The sequence below is a fragment of the Apteryx mantelli genome, chromosome Z (assembly GCF_036417845.1).
Source record: "Apteryx mantelli isolate bAptMan1 chromosome Z, bAptMan1.hap1, whole genome shotgun sequence".
Classification (NCBI taxonomy): Eukaryota; Metazoa; Chordata; class Aves; order Apterygiformes; family Apterygidae; genus Apteryx; species Apteryx mantelli.
In genome coordinates, this window is record NC_090020.1 from 8,294,564 (window position 1) to 8,313,671 (window position 19,108).

The 19,108-nt window shown below is 38.3% G+C and overlaps 1 protein-coding gene across 1 annotated transcript in view; it reads left to right on the forward strand.

Moving 5' to 3' along the window:
• The window catches only part of PGM5 (phosphoglucomutase 5), a 73,737-nt gene that overhangs the window by 14,545 nt on the left and 40,084 nt on the right, over positions 1-19,108 (forward strand). Inside the window, exons 5-6 of the mRNA XM_067316129.1 lie at positions 1,522-1,712; positions 2,369-2,523. Of these exons, the coding sequence (XP_067172230.1) occupies positions 1,522-1,712; positions 2,369-2,523 (346 nt within the window). The remainder of the gene's footprint in view (positions 1-1,521; positions 1,713-2,368; positions 2,524-19,108) is intronic.

Consider the following 19,108-nt stretch of genomic DNA (forward strand, 5'->3'; position numbering starts at 1 on the left):
AGCAGAAAACACTTTTAGAAGAACTGAGTTGAAGACAGACAAATTTAAATTGAAATGTAGCACACATTTTTGTGGGTGACAGTGATTAACTGCTAGAGCAATTTACCAATGGTAGTTGGAATTTCTCTTTTTCTTCATGTCATCAGATCAAAATGCCTTTCGGGATGGTATGCATTAGCCAAAGGTGAGTCACTAGTCACAGTGTACTTCTAAATATGTGAACATTAGAGGCCCACATATATAAGAGGTCAAACTATGTCTTCCAAATTTTGTTTTAGCTTTTCAACTCTGAAATATGCTTTTATGCACGTAGACATTGATAGTTTACCATTGTCATAGAAAAGAATGATTCATGAAGATTCTACTCTTGAGAAGAACCTGAATGATTGAGTACTGTGTATTTTACAGAATTAGCATCTAAGTTTTCTTGAACACAAATTTCTCACATAGGTCAAGCTCAGGTTACAGTTAGCAAGATTTGGGAGTACAAGAAGGGAGAGAGAGCGAGAGAGCGAGAGAGAGAGCAAGCAAGCAAGCATTCATGAGTTTTTTACTCCTGAGTGACCTGCTCCTATTTGTTTCAGGGATGCTGAGATCTCTGTCAGTTGCTAGTGTCTCTTCAGCCACCAAATGCACAAGGGTAGGCTTCACACAGATCTACCACTACAGTTTGTCAGTAGAAAGAAAGAACTGGACTATGGTATTGAACAACGTTCCTTACAGTTTCATAGTGACTGCATTTCTATGTTAGGGGGAGAAGATCTTATTAGGACAGAAAGAAAAGGTCCAGGGCATTGATTTGGAATCTAGGTTAAATAAAATACTGCTTCAAAATGAACCTGGGTAATGTTCTGGGATATCCCACGGCATTGCCTATATTAGTTATGATATAATAGCATGAGCTGGGACTTCAGCTGGCCATGTCTTTAACAGAATAGAGAAGTTATTTTGGAGTTAGTTGTAAGAAAGTTGTTATTTACTATCTATATGGCAAAAACCAAAATGTGTTAAAATTCTTGGGTGGACAACCCTGTTGTAATTTTACTACCAATTAGATGGCTGAGATAAGCTTACTCCCAATTTGTATTCCTCTACTGTTCACTTTCTTTGCTAATACATGGTAAACTGCCTTTCCATTCCAGGACAGATAAATTAGCATCTTTTTTGGTTTAGTAAGGAAAAACCCTAAATGTTAATTGCTGTTAATAAAGTTAATGCCCTAAACCCCTAAATGGTAATTTATTTTGCTAATAGTGGGTAAATAAAAACTGCATCTTTCACCATTCAGTGATTACTTTTTCACTTCTGCTAACTGGGAACTATATTTTTGCTGCTGAATTGTCAACTGATCATTCATTGTGGGGACCATCACATACCGTTCTGTGTAATAATAATTTTTATTTTATTTTTAGGACTGATGTATAGAATCACGGAAGTTATGTTTTGCATCAAGTCTCCATGGTGCTGTGAAAAATCTGAATGTCAAGCATATGCTCTTGTGATTGCATTTTTTTTTTTCAGTTATGGGACCTTATGTGAGAAAAATCCTGTGTGATGAATTAGGAGCTCCTGCAAATTCTGCAATAAACTGTATTCCTCTGGAGGATTTTGGTGGACAGCCTCCTGATCCCAATTTGACATATGCAGCTGCCTTGCTGGAGGCTATGAGAGGTGGAGAGTATGGATTTGGCGCTGCTTTTGATGCTGATGGAGTAAGTATTTTGGTCTGTCTGGAGGTTTTACCATAGATGTTGTTTTATCTGAGATCAGATGTGGCACATGTAAGTACAATTTTTCATTTTTCAGTAAGCCCTCAATGCTGAGGGTGATATTAGTTTCAGGCACAGATGATACCATTTGTATCCATAAATCAGATACATATGGTATAACTTGTCCCTGCAGCTGATTGCAAATCCATCAAGGATTTGAATCCAGAATGAGAATTCTTTTAAATATTGGGATTATGTTTTTCCTGTACTGGCATAACACCTCTTCTCCCTGGGCAAAAAAAAAGACAACATATGTAAATGATAGAGATCAGTCACAGTAAGTAGTAACTAAGTGAAGTCAGTTTTGTCTAACATCATAATTGTTTTTTTTTAATCTAAATGAAGTACTGAATCATAAGCTCTGTTTGTTTTTATTTTTCTTTATGTCTTGTCACTAGCATTATAAACAGTAAGGTACTACAGGAATAACCTTCTGACCTGACAAGGTGTGAGAAGAATTAAAAGGCTATGAGGAACAGAAGCTGTTTTCTGTTGTTAGTAAACAGAAATACCCTCCTACTCCCTCTCTAGTGTGCATCATTAACTCTGCCCAGAACATAGGATTTTAGATGCTTTTTTGAATTTCTTGTCTTCTCCAGGACCGCTACATGATCCTTGGCCAAAATGGTTTCTTTGTTAATGCATCTGATTCATTGGCAATTATTGCTGCCAATCTGTCTTGCATTCCATACTTCCGTCAGATGGGTGTTCGAGGATTTGGGAGGAGCATGCCTACCAGCACAGCCCTTGACAAGTAAGATAAAACATTCATTTATACCACCTTGATTTTGACATTAGTTGTCTCCCTGTTCTGTAATATATAGCAATTCCAAAATTGTGAAATCTTTTGATAAGAGCTTCTGATTTCCACAATCTTTATGTGCTTCATTGTTTTAATTAGTTTCAAGGATATTTTGATTGCATCCAAGCTAATTTGCCCAACCTTTGCATGGATGAAAATAGTTAAATTCAGCCTGAAAGGGAAATGAATAGTTCAAATCCTTTTGAGAGTAAAACCACTGACTGGTAATTTCTTTTCCAAATAACTGAAATCTTTTTCTTAGTAAATAATGGTTTACAACATAATCTGGCAGCTCTTCTTATGAAAGTCTTGAAATTTAAAACAGGTAAAGTGCTAATTCAGTACTAAATGAACGTCTAAAAAAATTATTCCTATTTCAACCAGTTGAATCACAGAATCACAGAATGGTCGAGGTTGGAAGGGACCTCTGGAGATCATCTAGTCCAACCCCCCTGCTCAAGCAGGGTCACCTAGAGCACGTTGCCCAGGATTGTTCCCAGATGCCTTTTGAATATCTCCAAGGATGGAGACTCTGCAACTTCTCTGGGCCACCTGTTCCAGTGTTCAATCACCCTCACAGTAAAGTTCTTCCTCATGTTCAGATGAATCTTCCCATATTTCAGTTTGTGCCTGTTGCCTGTTGTTCTGTTGCTGGGCACCACTGGAAAGAGTCTGGCCCCATCCTCTTTACACCCTTCCTTCAGATACTTATACATTTAAATTATTGAAATGAAATTTAACATTTGTTATAATACAATATTATATTATTCCCAGAAGGAATTTTAAGCAGTCATCAAGACCATTCCCAGTTCCAAGGTAGATTGAAAGTACACTTAAGCTATTTCTGACAGGTATTTGTCCAGTCCACTCTCAAACATTCTCTGAAGGTGCCTCCCACATCAGCTGAATTTTGAACAAGTGACATCCAGGTCTAAATTTTCTATAAATTTCAGTATAGGAGGATTAAGCTAAATCTTACTGCTTTAGGTTTCCTGTGTCTAAAGAACATTCACAGAGACAATTGCTGTATCTCAGTGTTGGCCTGGTTGCATAGATTTACTAACACGAGAATGGTCTGCTGCCCCTATCAAATATGTTTAATCATAAAACAGTAATTTTAAAATGAAATGTAGCTTCTATGAAAAGACTGATTGCTCTTTGACAAAAACAAGGATAGTAGGTTGTTTCTCTGTTCAGGTAATTTCTGAAATTTGCTGAATTTAAAGCTAGCTGCTCCCTTGAATCTTCAGAGAAATGTTCCTGACTTGTAGGTAGATGGTCTATTTTAAGGAAACACTCTTAGGAAGGGGTTTGTTTTATTTTATCTAGGCTGTTTAGAGATCCAAAAATCTCATTGTTTAACTGAAAGTTACCATTACAGTGAGATACTATAAAAAATATGTGGAGACTCATTTTGAATGTACGACTCAGGATATTCACATTCCTGTAGGACCTGAAGAAACAGTGACATTTAAATATGTCTGTCTTTCCTTTTTTTCCTAAATTTGGGTAAATATGTTCAAGAGTATGAATGTACTGAAGTGCTCTTCAATAACACTGTGAATATTTGACTTACGTTGTTGACAATGTTTACTTGACCTGCTAGAGCACAGATGGTCCCATGGTGATTACTGCCTTATTTAGTTCTGTAGAGCTAGGTCTGATTATTAAATAAAATTGATAATGATACAAGGATGTAAATATTTTCCCAGCCATTCTTACAAATATTTATTATTATGAAGTTTGTTTTCTGTATCTTAATTTTTTTTTCTTCTTTTTCTTCTTTTGCGGTCGTCTTTGTTTTCTTGAAGATATAAAAGTTACATGTTTTCAAAGTTGGTCACTTTTGTTTTGTGACTCTTCGTTTAGAATCAAGACAATCCAAAATACCTGAATTCTTATGTTCCCATAATAATGTCCAGAGATTCATGTGACTTGATAGCCAAAGTTCTTTAACTTGCTTAACTCCTGAGTGCTAGTGATATGACTCACTGCTTGAAGAACGCAGTTTAGACCTAAAACCACTAACAGTCTGTAGTTCATCTTAGGCAAGGCACTTTTTCCACATATGGGCTAGCTAAATGCATTGGAGCACAGTAAGCAATATCAAAACACCTTCCCCAAATGTTCACTGGATGAACTACTGAGCCATCATGTCTTCCAGGATTCCCAGTGAAGCCCACCTTAAAGGACTGCTGAACTTGCAGGAAAGACGGTTGTCTATAAGAGGTATTTTTCATTAAAATTGTAGAATGTCAGTGTCTGAAATCCAATATACTGTGTGAAGGACTGGCTAGGAGAAAGGCTTATTCTTACTATAGTTTTCATGTTGAGCGGATTCCAATTTCATCTGTCTGTATAAATAAAGGAAAGTTCTGCTAGTATTAGGTAAATCTTGCTGTGGAACAGTAGGTGTAGAAGAATACATTTAAGACATTCATACTTCCATTCCCACAGGCGAACTAGCCAACTTGAAAGAAAAAAATTAGAAATACAGATCTCGTGTGTTACCTTTTTGAAGGGCAAAGATATTCCCTATGTAATGAAGCAAAAAGAAAAAGCAAAACTGAGCAGTTCTTCATAGAATTAGCACACTAGCATAATGTTAGTATTCATATTGTAAAATCTCAATCTGTAGTTCTGCCGGGGAAGGGAAACACTTTCTCTTCAAGAATGTGATGGTTGACACCAGGCAGATTTTTGTTTAGTGTGAGGGACTGCACTCTCTGTGTTTGCTGCTGCATATCTTACCTTCAATATAATTAAGTCACTGAGGAAAATATTTTAAATGTGTTCTGAGTGCAACATTCAAAAAAGAGTGGATAACACACTGCTTGCTTAAGTTCTGCAGTAGGTTTTAGGTTATTGCTTACTGGTGTATGTTTCTTGGTCCCTTTTATTCCTTTATGATGGGCTGGTCTTTGGTGCTGCAGGACAACTGTCACAGAACCTTGCTGTATATCTACTCATAAAGCTATTTATGAGCTGATGCACTGGAAAGAAGGCATATAGCAATTAAAAAGTATACCATGAATATTAATCCTGGCAGAAAAGAAGGAAATGAGCACAGACTCAGAGAATCACAGAATATCTGAGGTTGGAAGGGACCTCTGGAGGTTATTTAGTCCAACACCCCTGTTCAAAGCAGGGTCAACTAGAGTTGGTTGCTCAGGGACGTGTTCACTTGGGTTTTGAGTATCTCCAAGGATGGAGACTCCACAACCTCTCTGGGCAAACTATTCTAGTGTTTCAACACCTTCACAGTAAAAAAAACTGTTCTTACGTTGAAACAGAATTTCCTGTATTTCAGTTTGCGCCTATTGTCTCATCCTGTCACTGGACACTACTAGAAGAAAAGTCTGGCTCTGTCTTGTTCACTCCTCCCCATGAGGTATTTATACATATTGACAAGATCCCCTCCTTAGCCTTCTCTTCTTAAAGCTAAACAAATGTAGCTTTCTCAGTCTCCCCTCATATGATGGATGCTCCAATCTCTTAATCATCTTCATGGCCCTTCACTGGATGTGCTCCAGTATGCCCATGCTTTTCTTGTCCTGGGGTCCAGAACTGGATATAACATCCCAAATACAGTCTCATCAGTGCTAAATAGAGAGAAATAATCACCTCTCTTGATCTGCTGTCGATGCTCTTCCTCATGTGGCCGTCTTTGCCACAGAACCACATTGCTGACTGATGTTCAACTTAGTGTCCACCATGATCTCAGGGCCTTTTCTGCCAAGCTGCTTTCCAGCCTGCCATCCCCCAGCCTGTACTGGCATATGGGTTATTCCTCCCCAGATGAAGGACTTGGCGTTTCTCTTTGTTGGCCTTCATGAGGTTCCTGTTTGCCTATTTCTCCACCCTGCTGAGTAGCTGCACAATCATCTGGTGTATCAATCGATTCTCCCAATTTTATGATGTCCTCTACAAACTTGCTGAGGATGCACTCTCCCATCATGCAGGTCATTAATGAAAACATTAAACAGCAGGCCCCAGTATCAATTCCTTGGGTATATCACTAGTGACTTTAGCTGGATTTCATGCTGCTGATCACAACCTTTTAAGCCTGGCAGTTCAGACATTTGTTGGTCTACCTCACTGTGAATTTATCTGTTTTGAATTTCATCTTTTTGTCTATGAGGATGTTATGGGAGACAGAGTCAAAAGCCTTGCTGAAGTCAAGATAAACCACATCCACTGCTTATCCCTCATCCATTGAGCCAGTCATCTCATCATAGAAGGCCATCAGTTTGGTCAGGCATGATTTTCCCTTTGTAAATCCATGCTGACTGTTCCCAGTCACCTTCTTGTCCTTCATATGTTTGGGAATGGTTTCCAGGATTATTTGCTCCATCACCTTCCCAGGGATCAAGGTGAGGTTGACTGGCCTATAGTTCACTGGATCATCCTTCCTGAAGGAAGGAGTGGTATTTGCTTTCTTCTAGTACTCAGGAATCTCTCCCAGTCACCATGACCTTTCAAAGATAATCAAAAGTGGCCTCACGTGACATGGCCAGATCCCTCAGCTCTTGTGGGTGCATCCCATTAGGTCTCAGGGACCGTATGTCCAGTTTGCTTAAATGTTCCCTAACCTGATCCTCCTGTACTGAAGTAAGCCTTCCTTGCTCCAGACTTTCCCACTCACCACTCTTCTCATCCTTGTCCTGAGAAGAAGGCCCTTGTGTCATATAGTGTTAGTTGCAGTAGAAAATATGAATTGTTAAGGCACAAGAGTGAAAATTCTGATAGTGAAAGCTTATGTGTATATAGGTTACAATAGGCTTTGAGAACTCCCTCAAACTTTCCTGATCTGGTAAGATCAAAGTACCATGAGAAGACCATTTCTGTAATTAACAGACATTTCATATTTATTGTTTGAAGTCAGCAACCCATGATGTGTTCTATATGCTAAAACCTGGTAGTATAAATCATGTTAGTAAATGTTAATTCAGATTCTTAAATGAATCTTTGTTCATTTGAATTGTCTTACTAGCATAAATTCTAAAGGAATGTGGGTTTTGAATTCAAATGTCAGATTTTTTATCTGTAGCAAATTCTGAACTCTGCATTTCATAATCAAACACTCCTTATTCAATCATACCATTCTTTGCTGGTGGCTTAAATTATGCTACTGAGGCAAAATTCATGTGATTCTTGTAGCTTAGGAACATAAGGTCAATTTCTAATATATAGCAATCAAGGGTTTGCCTTCCTCTGCCAACTAAAATTATATTGCTGAAATAAATTCTAAAGAACTTCTGAATAGTGATTTTAATAAAAGAAGTAATGAAACCAGTTTTGAATAAAATGTTACAGATATTGTCATTTGACTTTAGTTGTAATCTGTCTTTTGCGGTGTATTTTACATACCTTTCCAAAGCTTCTTGGCTTTTGTTGCCTTTGCAACTATTAACTGCTTGCAGTTACACCAATAATAATGATTTTATTGAAACTTGTAAAATGGAACATGCATCAAAATATTTATGGGCTGTGTACAATAACGTCTAAAATAAATCCCTTACACACTTAAATCTCTTTACCATATTTATAACCCCATTCATTCAATTAATTCTCATTCTATTGGAGGCTGTAAATGGATCACAGACCTTCTTTTGGACAAATATTAAGTGATAAATTCTGTTATCATTCGTGGTTTTCTTAGACATGTCCTACACACCACTAGATTTAATCCCCAAATATGATAGCTTGAGTTAGTCATAATTTGGTCTTTAATGTGTGTGCAAAACCTTTTAGTTCTCTAGGAGCAGTTGTTTAAAAATACTTTGAGAAGTCCTGTTGATTAATAGAATAGAATATGTAAATAAAGGAAAAGATACCCAAGCCAAATAAGATCTACATGATGTAAGAGTATGGGTGGTCATGAAGTTATGAAATTCATTGCTCCCAGAAGAATATGAAGACTTGATTAACAACTGAGGGAGAGTATACTTAAGAAAATGAATACTTAAAGATGTTTACTATGCTGTTGAATGCTGATATTCCTTATTTTTTCTGTTTTGACATTTTAACACTAGAGGGTGAGAAATGGTCTTAAAATAAAGTTGATGATTGAAAGGGAAATGGCGACACTGGTAAAAATAGGTGCACTAGGTTAGCAGAAATAGAAGAAAAGAGAAGAGAAGAGAAGAGAAGAGAAGAGAAGAGAAGAGAAGAGAAGAGAAGAGAAGAGAAGAGAAAGAAAAGAAAAGAAAAGAAAAGAGAAAAGAAAAGAAAAGAAAAGAAAAGAAAAGAAAAGAAAAGAGAAAAGAAAAGAAGAAAAGGAGAGGAAAGGAAGGGAAAGGAGAGGAGAGGAGAGGAGAGGAGAGGAGAGGAGAGGAGAGGAGAGGAGAGGAAAGGAAAGGAAAGGAAAGGAAAGGAAAGGAAAGGAAAGGAAAGGAAAGGGACTTGTATTGTACTTGTTAAATCTCAGTCTTCTTGAAGAAGTTAGGAATTGCTAACTTCAAACACATCTAGCTTGAATTTAATAGTACAGTCACTATTCCATAACAAATTCAAATTTTATAAAACTTTTCCAAATTGTGGTTACCAGAGTAGGAAAGGATGGTCAAAATGATCTTGTAAATGAACATTCCTTAATTCTTTTTCATAAGACAAAGATTACATGGATTCTGCAAGGCATGCTTCATTATATTCGATGATGTAGTCACAGTGTTTCTGGAAGAGCACTTTTGAGGTTCCCAGAACCCCACTACTGAGTGAAAAGATGTAATTTGATCAATGTCTACAAAATTAATCTTCTTATTGTCATGTACTCAACTGTCTTTTCTGGCCAGCTTCCAGAAAGAAAGGGACCGGACAATCCAGACCTTGGTAATAAGAGTAGGTCTCATGGGAGGGAATCGGCTCAACAGAACTACTGTCTTCTGAGGTCATGAGGCCTCTCTTCTGAAGTCTCTGCTGGAGAGCAAAGGAAAACTGCCTCCTTTTATGGTACATCCATACTGGGTAGTCACAATTTAGCCTAAATCATTGTACTGGGCCTATACAAAAGTCATACATAGTGCTTGAAAGAAAGGATTTAGAAAATCTGATGCTTTGTTCAATTGTGTGATTGAGGATGTGTTGTTTAATCACTACACATTTTTCACCCTGCATTATTAAACTTTAAAAGAAGGAAGCAATAATCCAGAGAACTTAAATGTTGCTTAGGGAGACAGCACTCACAAACAGAACAGTGAATTACAAGAGAATTTGATTAAGATGTTTAACATTGACATGTATTTGCTTGAAGTGACTGCTGGAATATACTAGCATGTACAGAGTGTTCATGCTAGGCGAGTGTAGCAGTTGACAGGAAACATTTGTGTTAATATGATCCAACATCAACAGGATTGTGGCAGTAAGTCTCCAGACTTCAGACTTGAATTCTCTGGCAATACACACCCTTCCGTCGGTGTTCTTTCTCCTGTGGGGAATGTGAAACTGTGTACCCTGCTCAACAAACTGTTCTTTTTCATGTCCTTGCGTACTGATTTATCTCATGCCTGCACAACAGGAAAGGAAACCACATACTGAGATGTTAGCTGACGGTCTACAAATTGAAAATCTCAAGGGCAAGTAAAAGTTGTTTCTGTAGGAATTAGAGGCTGGATGGGTGTGAAAAATAGCAGTCAAGTCGGCACAGGAAAAGAGGATGGTTTAGACAATTCTGGAGTGGCTAGAACTATCTAATTGTATTTGTATATGTATCAGGTCATTGCAACACCATGTAGAAGCTCCAATTATACTTATCCTGTGCAAAGCTAAGTACATCACCCTGTCACTTTAAGTCTGGCAGTGCTGCTGTCCATCTTTTAATGCATCTTTGACAGGTTGGTATTCTGTCTTCTGATTGTCCATTTACTCTCTGGCTGGCTAGAGGCAGGTTTTAAGGTCACTGTTCTGACTGGCTTAAAGAAATGTCTTCATGAGTGGAGTGTAGAGATGTGATTAGCTCTGAATAAGCCATCTTGGGTGCTGGAAGGAAGCTGTCCCTGGCAGCAAGCAACTCCTAAATTCACAGTGCTGTTGAGGATTCGGAGTGGGGGCAGCTTTGTCTGAAGCTCAGCTTAAATAGCTCTGCTTGCCTGTTTCTGTAAGACAGGAGTCCCAAGCCCTATAAAAGGAGCAGTGAATGACACAAAAACAGGAAGAAAAGTATTAATTCACCTAACTGTCTTCTTACAGTTATTTTGCCCAGCTACACAACAAGGGCTCTTTTTCTTCTAATCTTTTGTAAACAGCTGAATTTCTCTCTCTGACTGCTTAGAGAGGAGCAACACTGTTCAGGAGTTTTTACCTCATTATGAGAATTAAGAAACAGAGGAAGAGTTGGCTGGATTGTAGGGAACTGCCCAAGAAGAGGTCCTCTGCTACCTGGAAATGCCAGAGAAGCAAACAGTTATCTCCACTAACAGATATAACCACTCTTTGCCATTTAAAACACAGTCATAATAGGAGGAAACCACACTAGGAAATCCATCTATCCAGCAGATCACAAGCAGAACAGATGCCAACAAACACTGTATGTCACAGGGACTGTTCTGAAAGACTGAAGGACCCAGGCCTTCAACTTGTGCATGGTGTAGTGAATAGTCCTTAACTGGGCTGGGGAATGAAGTGTCTTTAATGCTGCAGCTTGCTCTGAGTCTAACTGGAGTCAGCTGAAAGGGTGAAATTCTCCAGTTTAAACAAGGTTAAAAAGGCCCCATCCATACTATTACAACTGATCAGAAAACCTAATTACAGCATATTCCCTTGACTCCGTTACAACATGGTTTCAATCTGATGTTTAGCTGTACATTGTTTTCTGTTTGAAGATTTTCTGCAATACTTAATGAAGGGAATCTATTCCAACATGTTAAGTATTAAAAGATTTATTATGAAATCTGCCTGTCTGTACTCAACTAGGTCTAACACAAACAAGTTTAGTGTTCAGTCTGAAGATCTTGAGTACTTTACGGACACAAAGGGATTAATCAAACCTCAACAGACTTGAATGATGGCATATGGCCAAGTACTGTCATGGATTAAAGCAGTTTAACAGGGCAATTGTGTCAATTTATGTAAGCAGGAAATATGGCTTATAGTGAGCTCATTATAAATAAGAAAGTTGTTGACTGGGAAGCGCAGGCCCGTTACTTCCAGAGTGGTCTCCAGTTTGGGAACTATCAAGTTTTCATTCCCTGCTTTAGATGTATCTGATCATATTTTCAAATGATGCTGAGAATCACTATCTTCCATAGACCTCATTTGAGTTAGCAGGTGATCAGCACCTGTGAAAAGTTTGACCTTTTCCAGCAGCTATTAGTCTTCCTTAATTATAGGCCACGTTTGAAAAATGAAGCCTAAATGACATATGTAAAGTTGGACAAGTCCACAACAAAACAAAGACTCAAGGTTGACTCAGGGTTTCCTGTGCTTTAATCATAGGCAAAGCTAAGGCTTCGTCCTTCCTCTGTAAAGACTGAACAAAGTTTTGTATGAGATGTATTAATGAACAAGGCTTTTTATCTCTGTTTAACGAACAGTAGAAATTAAAGAAGCATGTAACTCTGAATGGCTATGGAAAACAACATACCTACATTCCACTTGTGCCTTTTTGATTATCTCCTTGAATTTTTCATTTATAAATACTGCACAGATTTTTTGTCTTTCTTTTCTTGTGATTCTGTAGCTTATTGTTTCTTTGCAGCCATCTCCTTTTCTTCTGTATTGTTGGTCGTCTGTTTCAGTGACAAACTTTATGCGAGAGGCAGAATAGGTTCTGTGCCTTCCTTGCTCAACGTGAATGTTCTCTACTGTTGAGTAGTTAGGGATTCTTCTGAAATAAAGACTTCTCCAAGTTATAAATACAACTTTCTATCTGGGCGATACAGCATTTACTGCTGTGACTGTGATGTGTTCATGTTATGCCAGCTGTGACCTCGCTCTTTTATCTTATAAACCTTCAGTCGGATAAGTCAGTCTCACTTGCTCTTATCTGGAATAGGCTGGCTGTGGATTTTTTAAGACACCTCTGTTAAAATGAGTCCATGTCAAATTAGATGGAACAGAAGAACAAGTGGAAGGTCTGTTCTGCAGAAAGATGACTGCATAAAACCTTCACAAATAAAATTTAACACATTTGACCAAGTTTTTGAGCCCTGTGTGCTGGAAAATACATTCAGGATTTGTAATTTTGTAAATAACACTGCAATACTAAAAATCGCCTTAAATGTCCTCTGTATAATTGTATATCTGATAAAAAATGGTAGTCTGTCTATACCAGCTTTCAAGTATGTTATAGAGCTGAATGTTTCATTTACAGACAAATGACATGTTTGAAAAACTTTTTGGAGGAAAAAGAAACAATTGTCATTACAAGGCATTGATGTCCTTTCATTAGCTGTGCTTCTTAGTTTTATTCCTACAAAATGCATCCAGTCTAGCTGTTATCTTTTCATCCTTGAATGTTTCCTAAGGAGTGATGGTGATCTGTCAATGCAAATGTTTTCAGGGGTATCTTTTAGGAGATGATTCTGCCTCCTTTGATGCTGGATATAGTACGCTTTGGTATAATGTGGTGTATTTGACTGCGGCAAGCCCACTATATTTTTGGCTATCCAGTGTCTCATTATCCTAGCCTGTACTGATGAAAACATTCCTGCGCTGTGGTCATGACAGGCCACATCTCAGATGTATGTGCGGCCTGTTTTTTCCCTCCCTTCTTCTAGAGATTAGTTTTCAAGCAGTCATGATATAATCATGCCCTTTCAGCCAGAAACACTCCTTAGATTTCAGCTGCAAAACCAATAGCCTGTCAGACAGAGAAGAACAGTTCGGCAGGGTGAGATTCCACATGAAAAGGGAGCTCCTACCCTCTTTCAAAGGAGTGTCTTGAGTTTTTCTTGACAGCGTTATGAATATTAACCACAACAGCTGTAACGAACCAAAGATTTCTTTAATGGCTGTTCATATTTCCTCCACAGTCCTTCCTCCCCCTTTTCATAAAAGGGAGAACATTTTTTTCTTTGTTTTTCACAATTCTTGTCTAAATTTTAATCGTGTTGTGCATGAAAGGAGAATAACATGGAGCCAAGAGTCAGAAGTCTTTCTGTAATGAATGAGGAAAAAAAGTAGTTTGGGAGCCAACTCCAAAAAAGTGTGTGGTATGAAGATTTAGAGTGATTCCTACTCTCCCCCTTTAATCCTAGAATTTCTTGGATTTATCTTACTCCTGCTGCTCTCCCCAGCATATGACAATAAGGACACTTTTTGTGCTTTTACAGTTTAAATAGTGCAAGGGTGAGTGTTTATTGTTAACACTTTTCAGGACAGCTGCAGACAGACTATCAGATATTTTCTCAACCAAAGATGAGAATGAACTTCTCTCGGTGTGTTGGGTATTTTGGAAATTTTCAGGAGAGAAACTCTCTGTGTCGTCCTTTACAGCTGAGCCACAAGAAGGGCTGTGCTGTCCTGTGACCTGCCTCCTTACTTGGCACACTACCTAGTTTTTTGAGTCTGAGAGAGAGTCACTGGCCAGAGCTGAGCCTGGAGGTAGCTGAGCCCTGTGAAGAATAGCAGGCTGCAGAGCAAGACACAATATGCAGCTCTTACCCTCATTCCCAGTTGCATTCTGGCCTGTGCCTGAAAAACCGACAGCTACGGCAGCTTAGCCCAAAATGAGCAGGCACAGTGGCTGTGCAATATGCAGCTTTCTGAACTGAGTGCAGAAAGTTGTGTTCAAAGCTCTCTTCATTTAAAAAGAAATGACGAGTTTAAAAATATAGAGTGCTCTCCTTCCAGCTTAAGCTTTGACGGTAAATAAGGTCTGCTTGTATAGTTTAGCCTCTACAGTTAGAGAGAGCAGGTTTTGGTGCTTGGTGAGAACATAAATATATTATATAAACCTGATCCACTCTTACTAAGAAATACTTCTTTTTGCAGTTTTCACAGATGATGATAGTCAAAATTTTATCTGGGTTTAATGTGCCACATGTGAGAAATTACCCCAAAAAAATAAGCTTTTCACTAACTGTTTTGAGCAGGCCTTACACTGTACAAGGACAGTCTTATTGCTGTACCTCTCTTATGTCTCAAAAAGTATAAAAATACGAATAAACAACAGGAGTTCCTAAAAATGTCCTAACAGAAAGTCCAAAAGTGTTTTAATTAAAGCAATCCAAAGAAGTTAACAGCAAATCAGTTATAGAAGACTTTGTGACTCCTAAAACAGGGCTTAAAATAAAAGTCCTTTTTCCCTCACAGGCTTACACAGTCTTATTTTGGGCTTCAAGCTAGAAAGGCTCTCACAAGGATTAGCATGTCTCAACATGTTTTGTCTGGGCTGAACAGCACAGCTGATTCAGCCCAAGAACAACCTCTCTCATCAAAGGACTTCTGTAATGGGTGACCCTCACAGGGAAGGTATCCTGCTGATTTTAAAGAGGACCTTCTTTCCAGCACAGAATTTCAAAACAGTGTGTTTAAAATCCTATTTCTTAAATGTATTTCTTAAAGCATAATCTTCTGCTACATTACTTAAGGTTGTTTACAAATCATTAAGACAGGAAATTGTTCCTTAAATTCTAGGTGTTTTGCAGAAGATCTCCGTAAAACTGTGAAAGCCAGAGTAGTTAACAATATTTGAAGACATTTGGGAGTCTCCTTGGAACAGATCTTACTTTAAAACTCAGTCCTTTGAATTCTCAGGTTAATTTCCAAAGAAAAGAAACATTATCTTCTGTTTCTTTTTGTGATGAAACAGAAGAGGCCAAAGATCTTTGCAGAATCAGAATAGGGTTGTGAAAAGGGTTATGGGAGTCTGTGTGAGAGTGCTTGTAGGAGAAGCAAGTATTAAAAGAGAATGCTGTTATCCTTTCTTACTGGTCATGTAAACTACCACTAAACCTCTGTTTTTAGTGTGAGTTTGAGAAATCATTTTTAGTTTTTAGTTGTATTCATTGGTCAAAATAGTATGAAACATTTTCTTTCTACAGCCAGTGTATATTCTACAGCCAGTGCTGGCGTATGCAATTCATATTCTGGTAGTTTTCATTATAACAGTCCTATGGCATATTGTAGTTTCTTATTCCTTTTTACTTTTGTTTTTCACTATTTCTGTGAACTTCATCATGAAGTTTATAAAACTGCTGTCTTACTTTCCCTTTCCAAACGAGATCCACAGCCACATAGAGGGTTTACTAATTTCTCACTTTCTAAAATCTGTAGGACAGTATGCAAAAGAGAAAAAGCAGAACTAGTGTAAGGAAGGAAATCCAAATCCAGATGACATCATTAAGGAGCAACTAGAGCAAATCATGTCTGAGAGATCTGAATTGCCTTCTGTGATAAAATGGCTAGATCTGTTGAGAGGAAAGCAGTGGATGTCATTTACTTCCATTTTAGCAAGGCTGTTGACACTGTCTCCCACAATATTCTTATATCCAAGTTAGGCCCCTACAATCTGGATGGGTGGACAACTAGATGGGTAAAAAAATGGTTTGATGGTTGGGTTCAAAGCCCTCTGTTTTGGGGTCGAGGCAGGGGTAACTGGGCTTATTCAGGAGAAAGGACGGCTTCAGGGGAACATGACAGCAGCCACCAGTACCTACAGGAAGGCTGTTGAGAAGATGGAGCCACGTATTTTACAGTGATGCATGGTGGGAAGATGAGAGACTTTCATAGTTTAAAACAAGGGAGGTTCAGAATAGATACAGGGGGAAACTTTTTCCTCATGAGGACAGCCTAGTAGTGGAGCAGCATCCCAGAAGGGTTATGCAGTTTCCATGCATGGAGTTTTTTAATGCACAGCTGGATAAAGCCCTGAGAAACCTGGTCTGACCTCATAGCTGACCGTGCTTTGAACAGGAGATTGGACTAGACACCTCCCAAGGTCCCTTCCTAACTTGAATTATGCTATAATGCTGTGGCTCTCTAAAGAGACCATTGCTAGAAATTCCTGGTACTACTAACACTGTTGAGCACTTTTGTAGTTAGCATGATTTACAGCAAGGGAAGTATAGAAAATCTTCATGCTTGCTTATACCTTTTTTATTGTATTCTAAGTCAAAGAGATTAATCCAGTTGGGAAGAGCTGCAGTGCTTTTTTCCTGATCATTTTCTGAGCAAACCTGCTGACTCTGAGTCAGAGGATGGATGTAGTCTTAAAGTATTTGGGAGGTGAAGAAGAAGAGGCTGTGGAAGCAACCAGTAACTTCTGATTTGTACCTAAAGATGTTGCTCAGTGATTCAGACAATTCAGAGTGCTGAAACTCCAATTTAAATCACTGTCGTTATAGAGTTTGGTGCCACGTATTGTGGTTATATTCACATCTCTCTGTTTTGTCTCTTTTCCAAAAAGCTTAGGCACAGTGCCTTTTGAACCAGCTGACCTCGTTGTTGACTAGGCTAATGATTATGGGTCACACGTGTACTCCTAATTTAGTGGAGGATCTTTTCCCTCGAGTTGGTTCATAGGATCCTTTTATTTTCTGTAAAACACCATTCATTTTGTGAGTCATTTGTGGCAACCTTACTGAGGTGAGAGAGTGATGTAAGGAGAGCCTCTCCCCCTTTTCCCTCATTTCTTACATCTCTCTTTCCTGGTACAATAAAAACTCCATCTCCATTGAGTAAGAAAACTTACAAACTAATTCCCCTTGTGTATTCATAGATCACTTTTTTTGCTGGGGGACTCCCGTGTTTAATATATTTCATTGCCCTGTGAGGGACTCAAGGCTAGAATAGAAAATGTTCCTGTTCAAATGTAGGGAGATGCAGAAACTTTGAGCACACAGAATTCCTTGTTCAAGCCTTTTTTTTCTCCCAAAGCACACGTGCCTTATGGACCTTTCACAGCTTTCAGCATTGTAGTAAATATGAACTATTTGCCAAATTTTCAATGGGACAAACTCCACTACTGAAATTCATATCATGTTGCTCATTCGTATCTTATGTTCACAGCTGAATCTCCTTTTTCAGGGATAGGCTTGCCTTAAACAACCCAAATCTTTTTTTTGTTTTTGTTCTTTCCATGCATTGAGAAACTGTTCTCCCTTCTGTCTTGTTGAGGAAGCAAGTAACAAGACAGACTGTTAATAGAGCATACTGAAGCTTAACAGTGACAGCCATTTCTGGGTGTAGAGCAAAAAACCTGCCTGTGCTCATGAAGCTTAACTGAAGTCACAGACCATGTTTTGGGGAATGGGACAGTCACAAGCTGTCTGATATAGTCACCTGCAGTCATTAAAAAATGTGATCAGCATCTTTCCTAGAACAAGGTATAGTCTTTCTGCTGTGAGTTGTGGCAACTTCCAGAGGCTGAAATAAGCTTGGGCTCTTTAAAGAAGTCACATTTGTTTTGTAAAAGTTTATTGAAAGTGATGGAAGTAATCATACATGATCACCACCTTTTCCCTTCATCCTTTAATTTACTGCCACGGAGGGGTTAACTTACTCTGTATGTGCATGAATGCTGAAATAATAACGAAAAGTGATTCTCACATCTCAGCCAACAAGGGCATGAATAACCTTAAGGATTACTGCAGTAGTTCTGTAGTGCATGGCCACATGCTGGATGGTTGGATTTTTTTTCACTAGTGTTATGAACTCTGTGCAATCAAACCCCAGATTCTGTGTTGATCTACAGTACATATGTGCAATTTTACCTAAAAGCGAACCTGAGCACTGTGCCAACTGTTTTCTTATTTGAAAGACAAAATTCTGTCAGGACATGTTGCTGCCAAAGCACCTCTCTCCTTTATTAGCTAATCACAGAAATGTTTCTATTTGCTAGTTGTCTTTAGACAAGCAAATTTTATCTCTCTCTTTATCCTTACTTTTAAAACAGCTGTAGCTAGATACTGTATATGTCAGCAGCTCTTTCTAGTGGTTCTGTCAGAGCCTCTGTGAAGAGGGCATTGAAATTTACACAAGGCAGGAATTCACATGCTCTTTGTCCTGAAGGATACACTTCCTTTGGGAGTTGACTCTAGAAACATTTGTAAAAGTGGTTGCAAAGTTAATGCATTTTGGAACTGAATCTTGAACTGATGGCTAAAGCAACATGAGAACAGCATTGGTACGGAACAGCATGATAAGCACACACCTGTTAGCATCCCACACACTGAAGAAAACAAGCCCATAATAAGGAAGAGTTACACAGACTGCATCTTGTGCAAAACTTTCCAGTGCATTTGTAACCAAGAGAAACAGATGAAAATAGTGTTAGTTACTGTAATAGTTTTTGTTGGACTTTCAAACTTATTAGCTGGGGTTCCTGGAAATATGATACAGTCAAAAGGCTGAGTGATGGCATTTTCATGTATTATATACAGGTCGGGCTTATTTATGTTAAAGAGAAGAAGAGTAATTTCCCACATATAGCTTAAAAGTATAACACATAAATAGTTTTTACCCTAGCCAACTTGTCTGCGAGATCAGAGAAGATTTTCTTGTTTTCCTCACTTTTTTCAGTTATATCACTCATTTCAGTTTCCAAGAAATGGGGTCTTTTGTGCTGATAGAACTGCATTTAAATTAGGTTGTTACT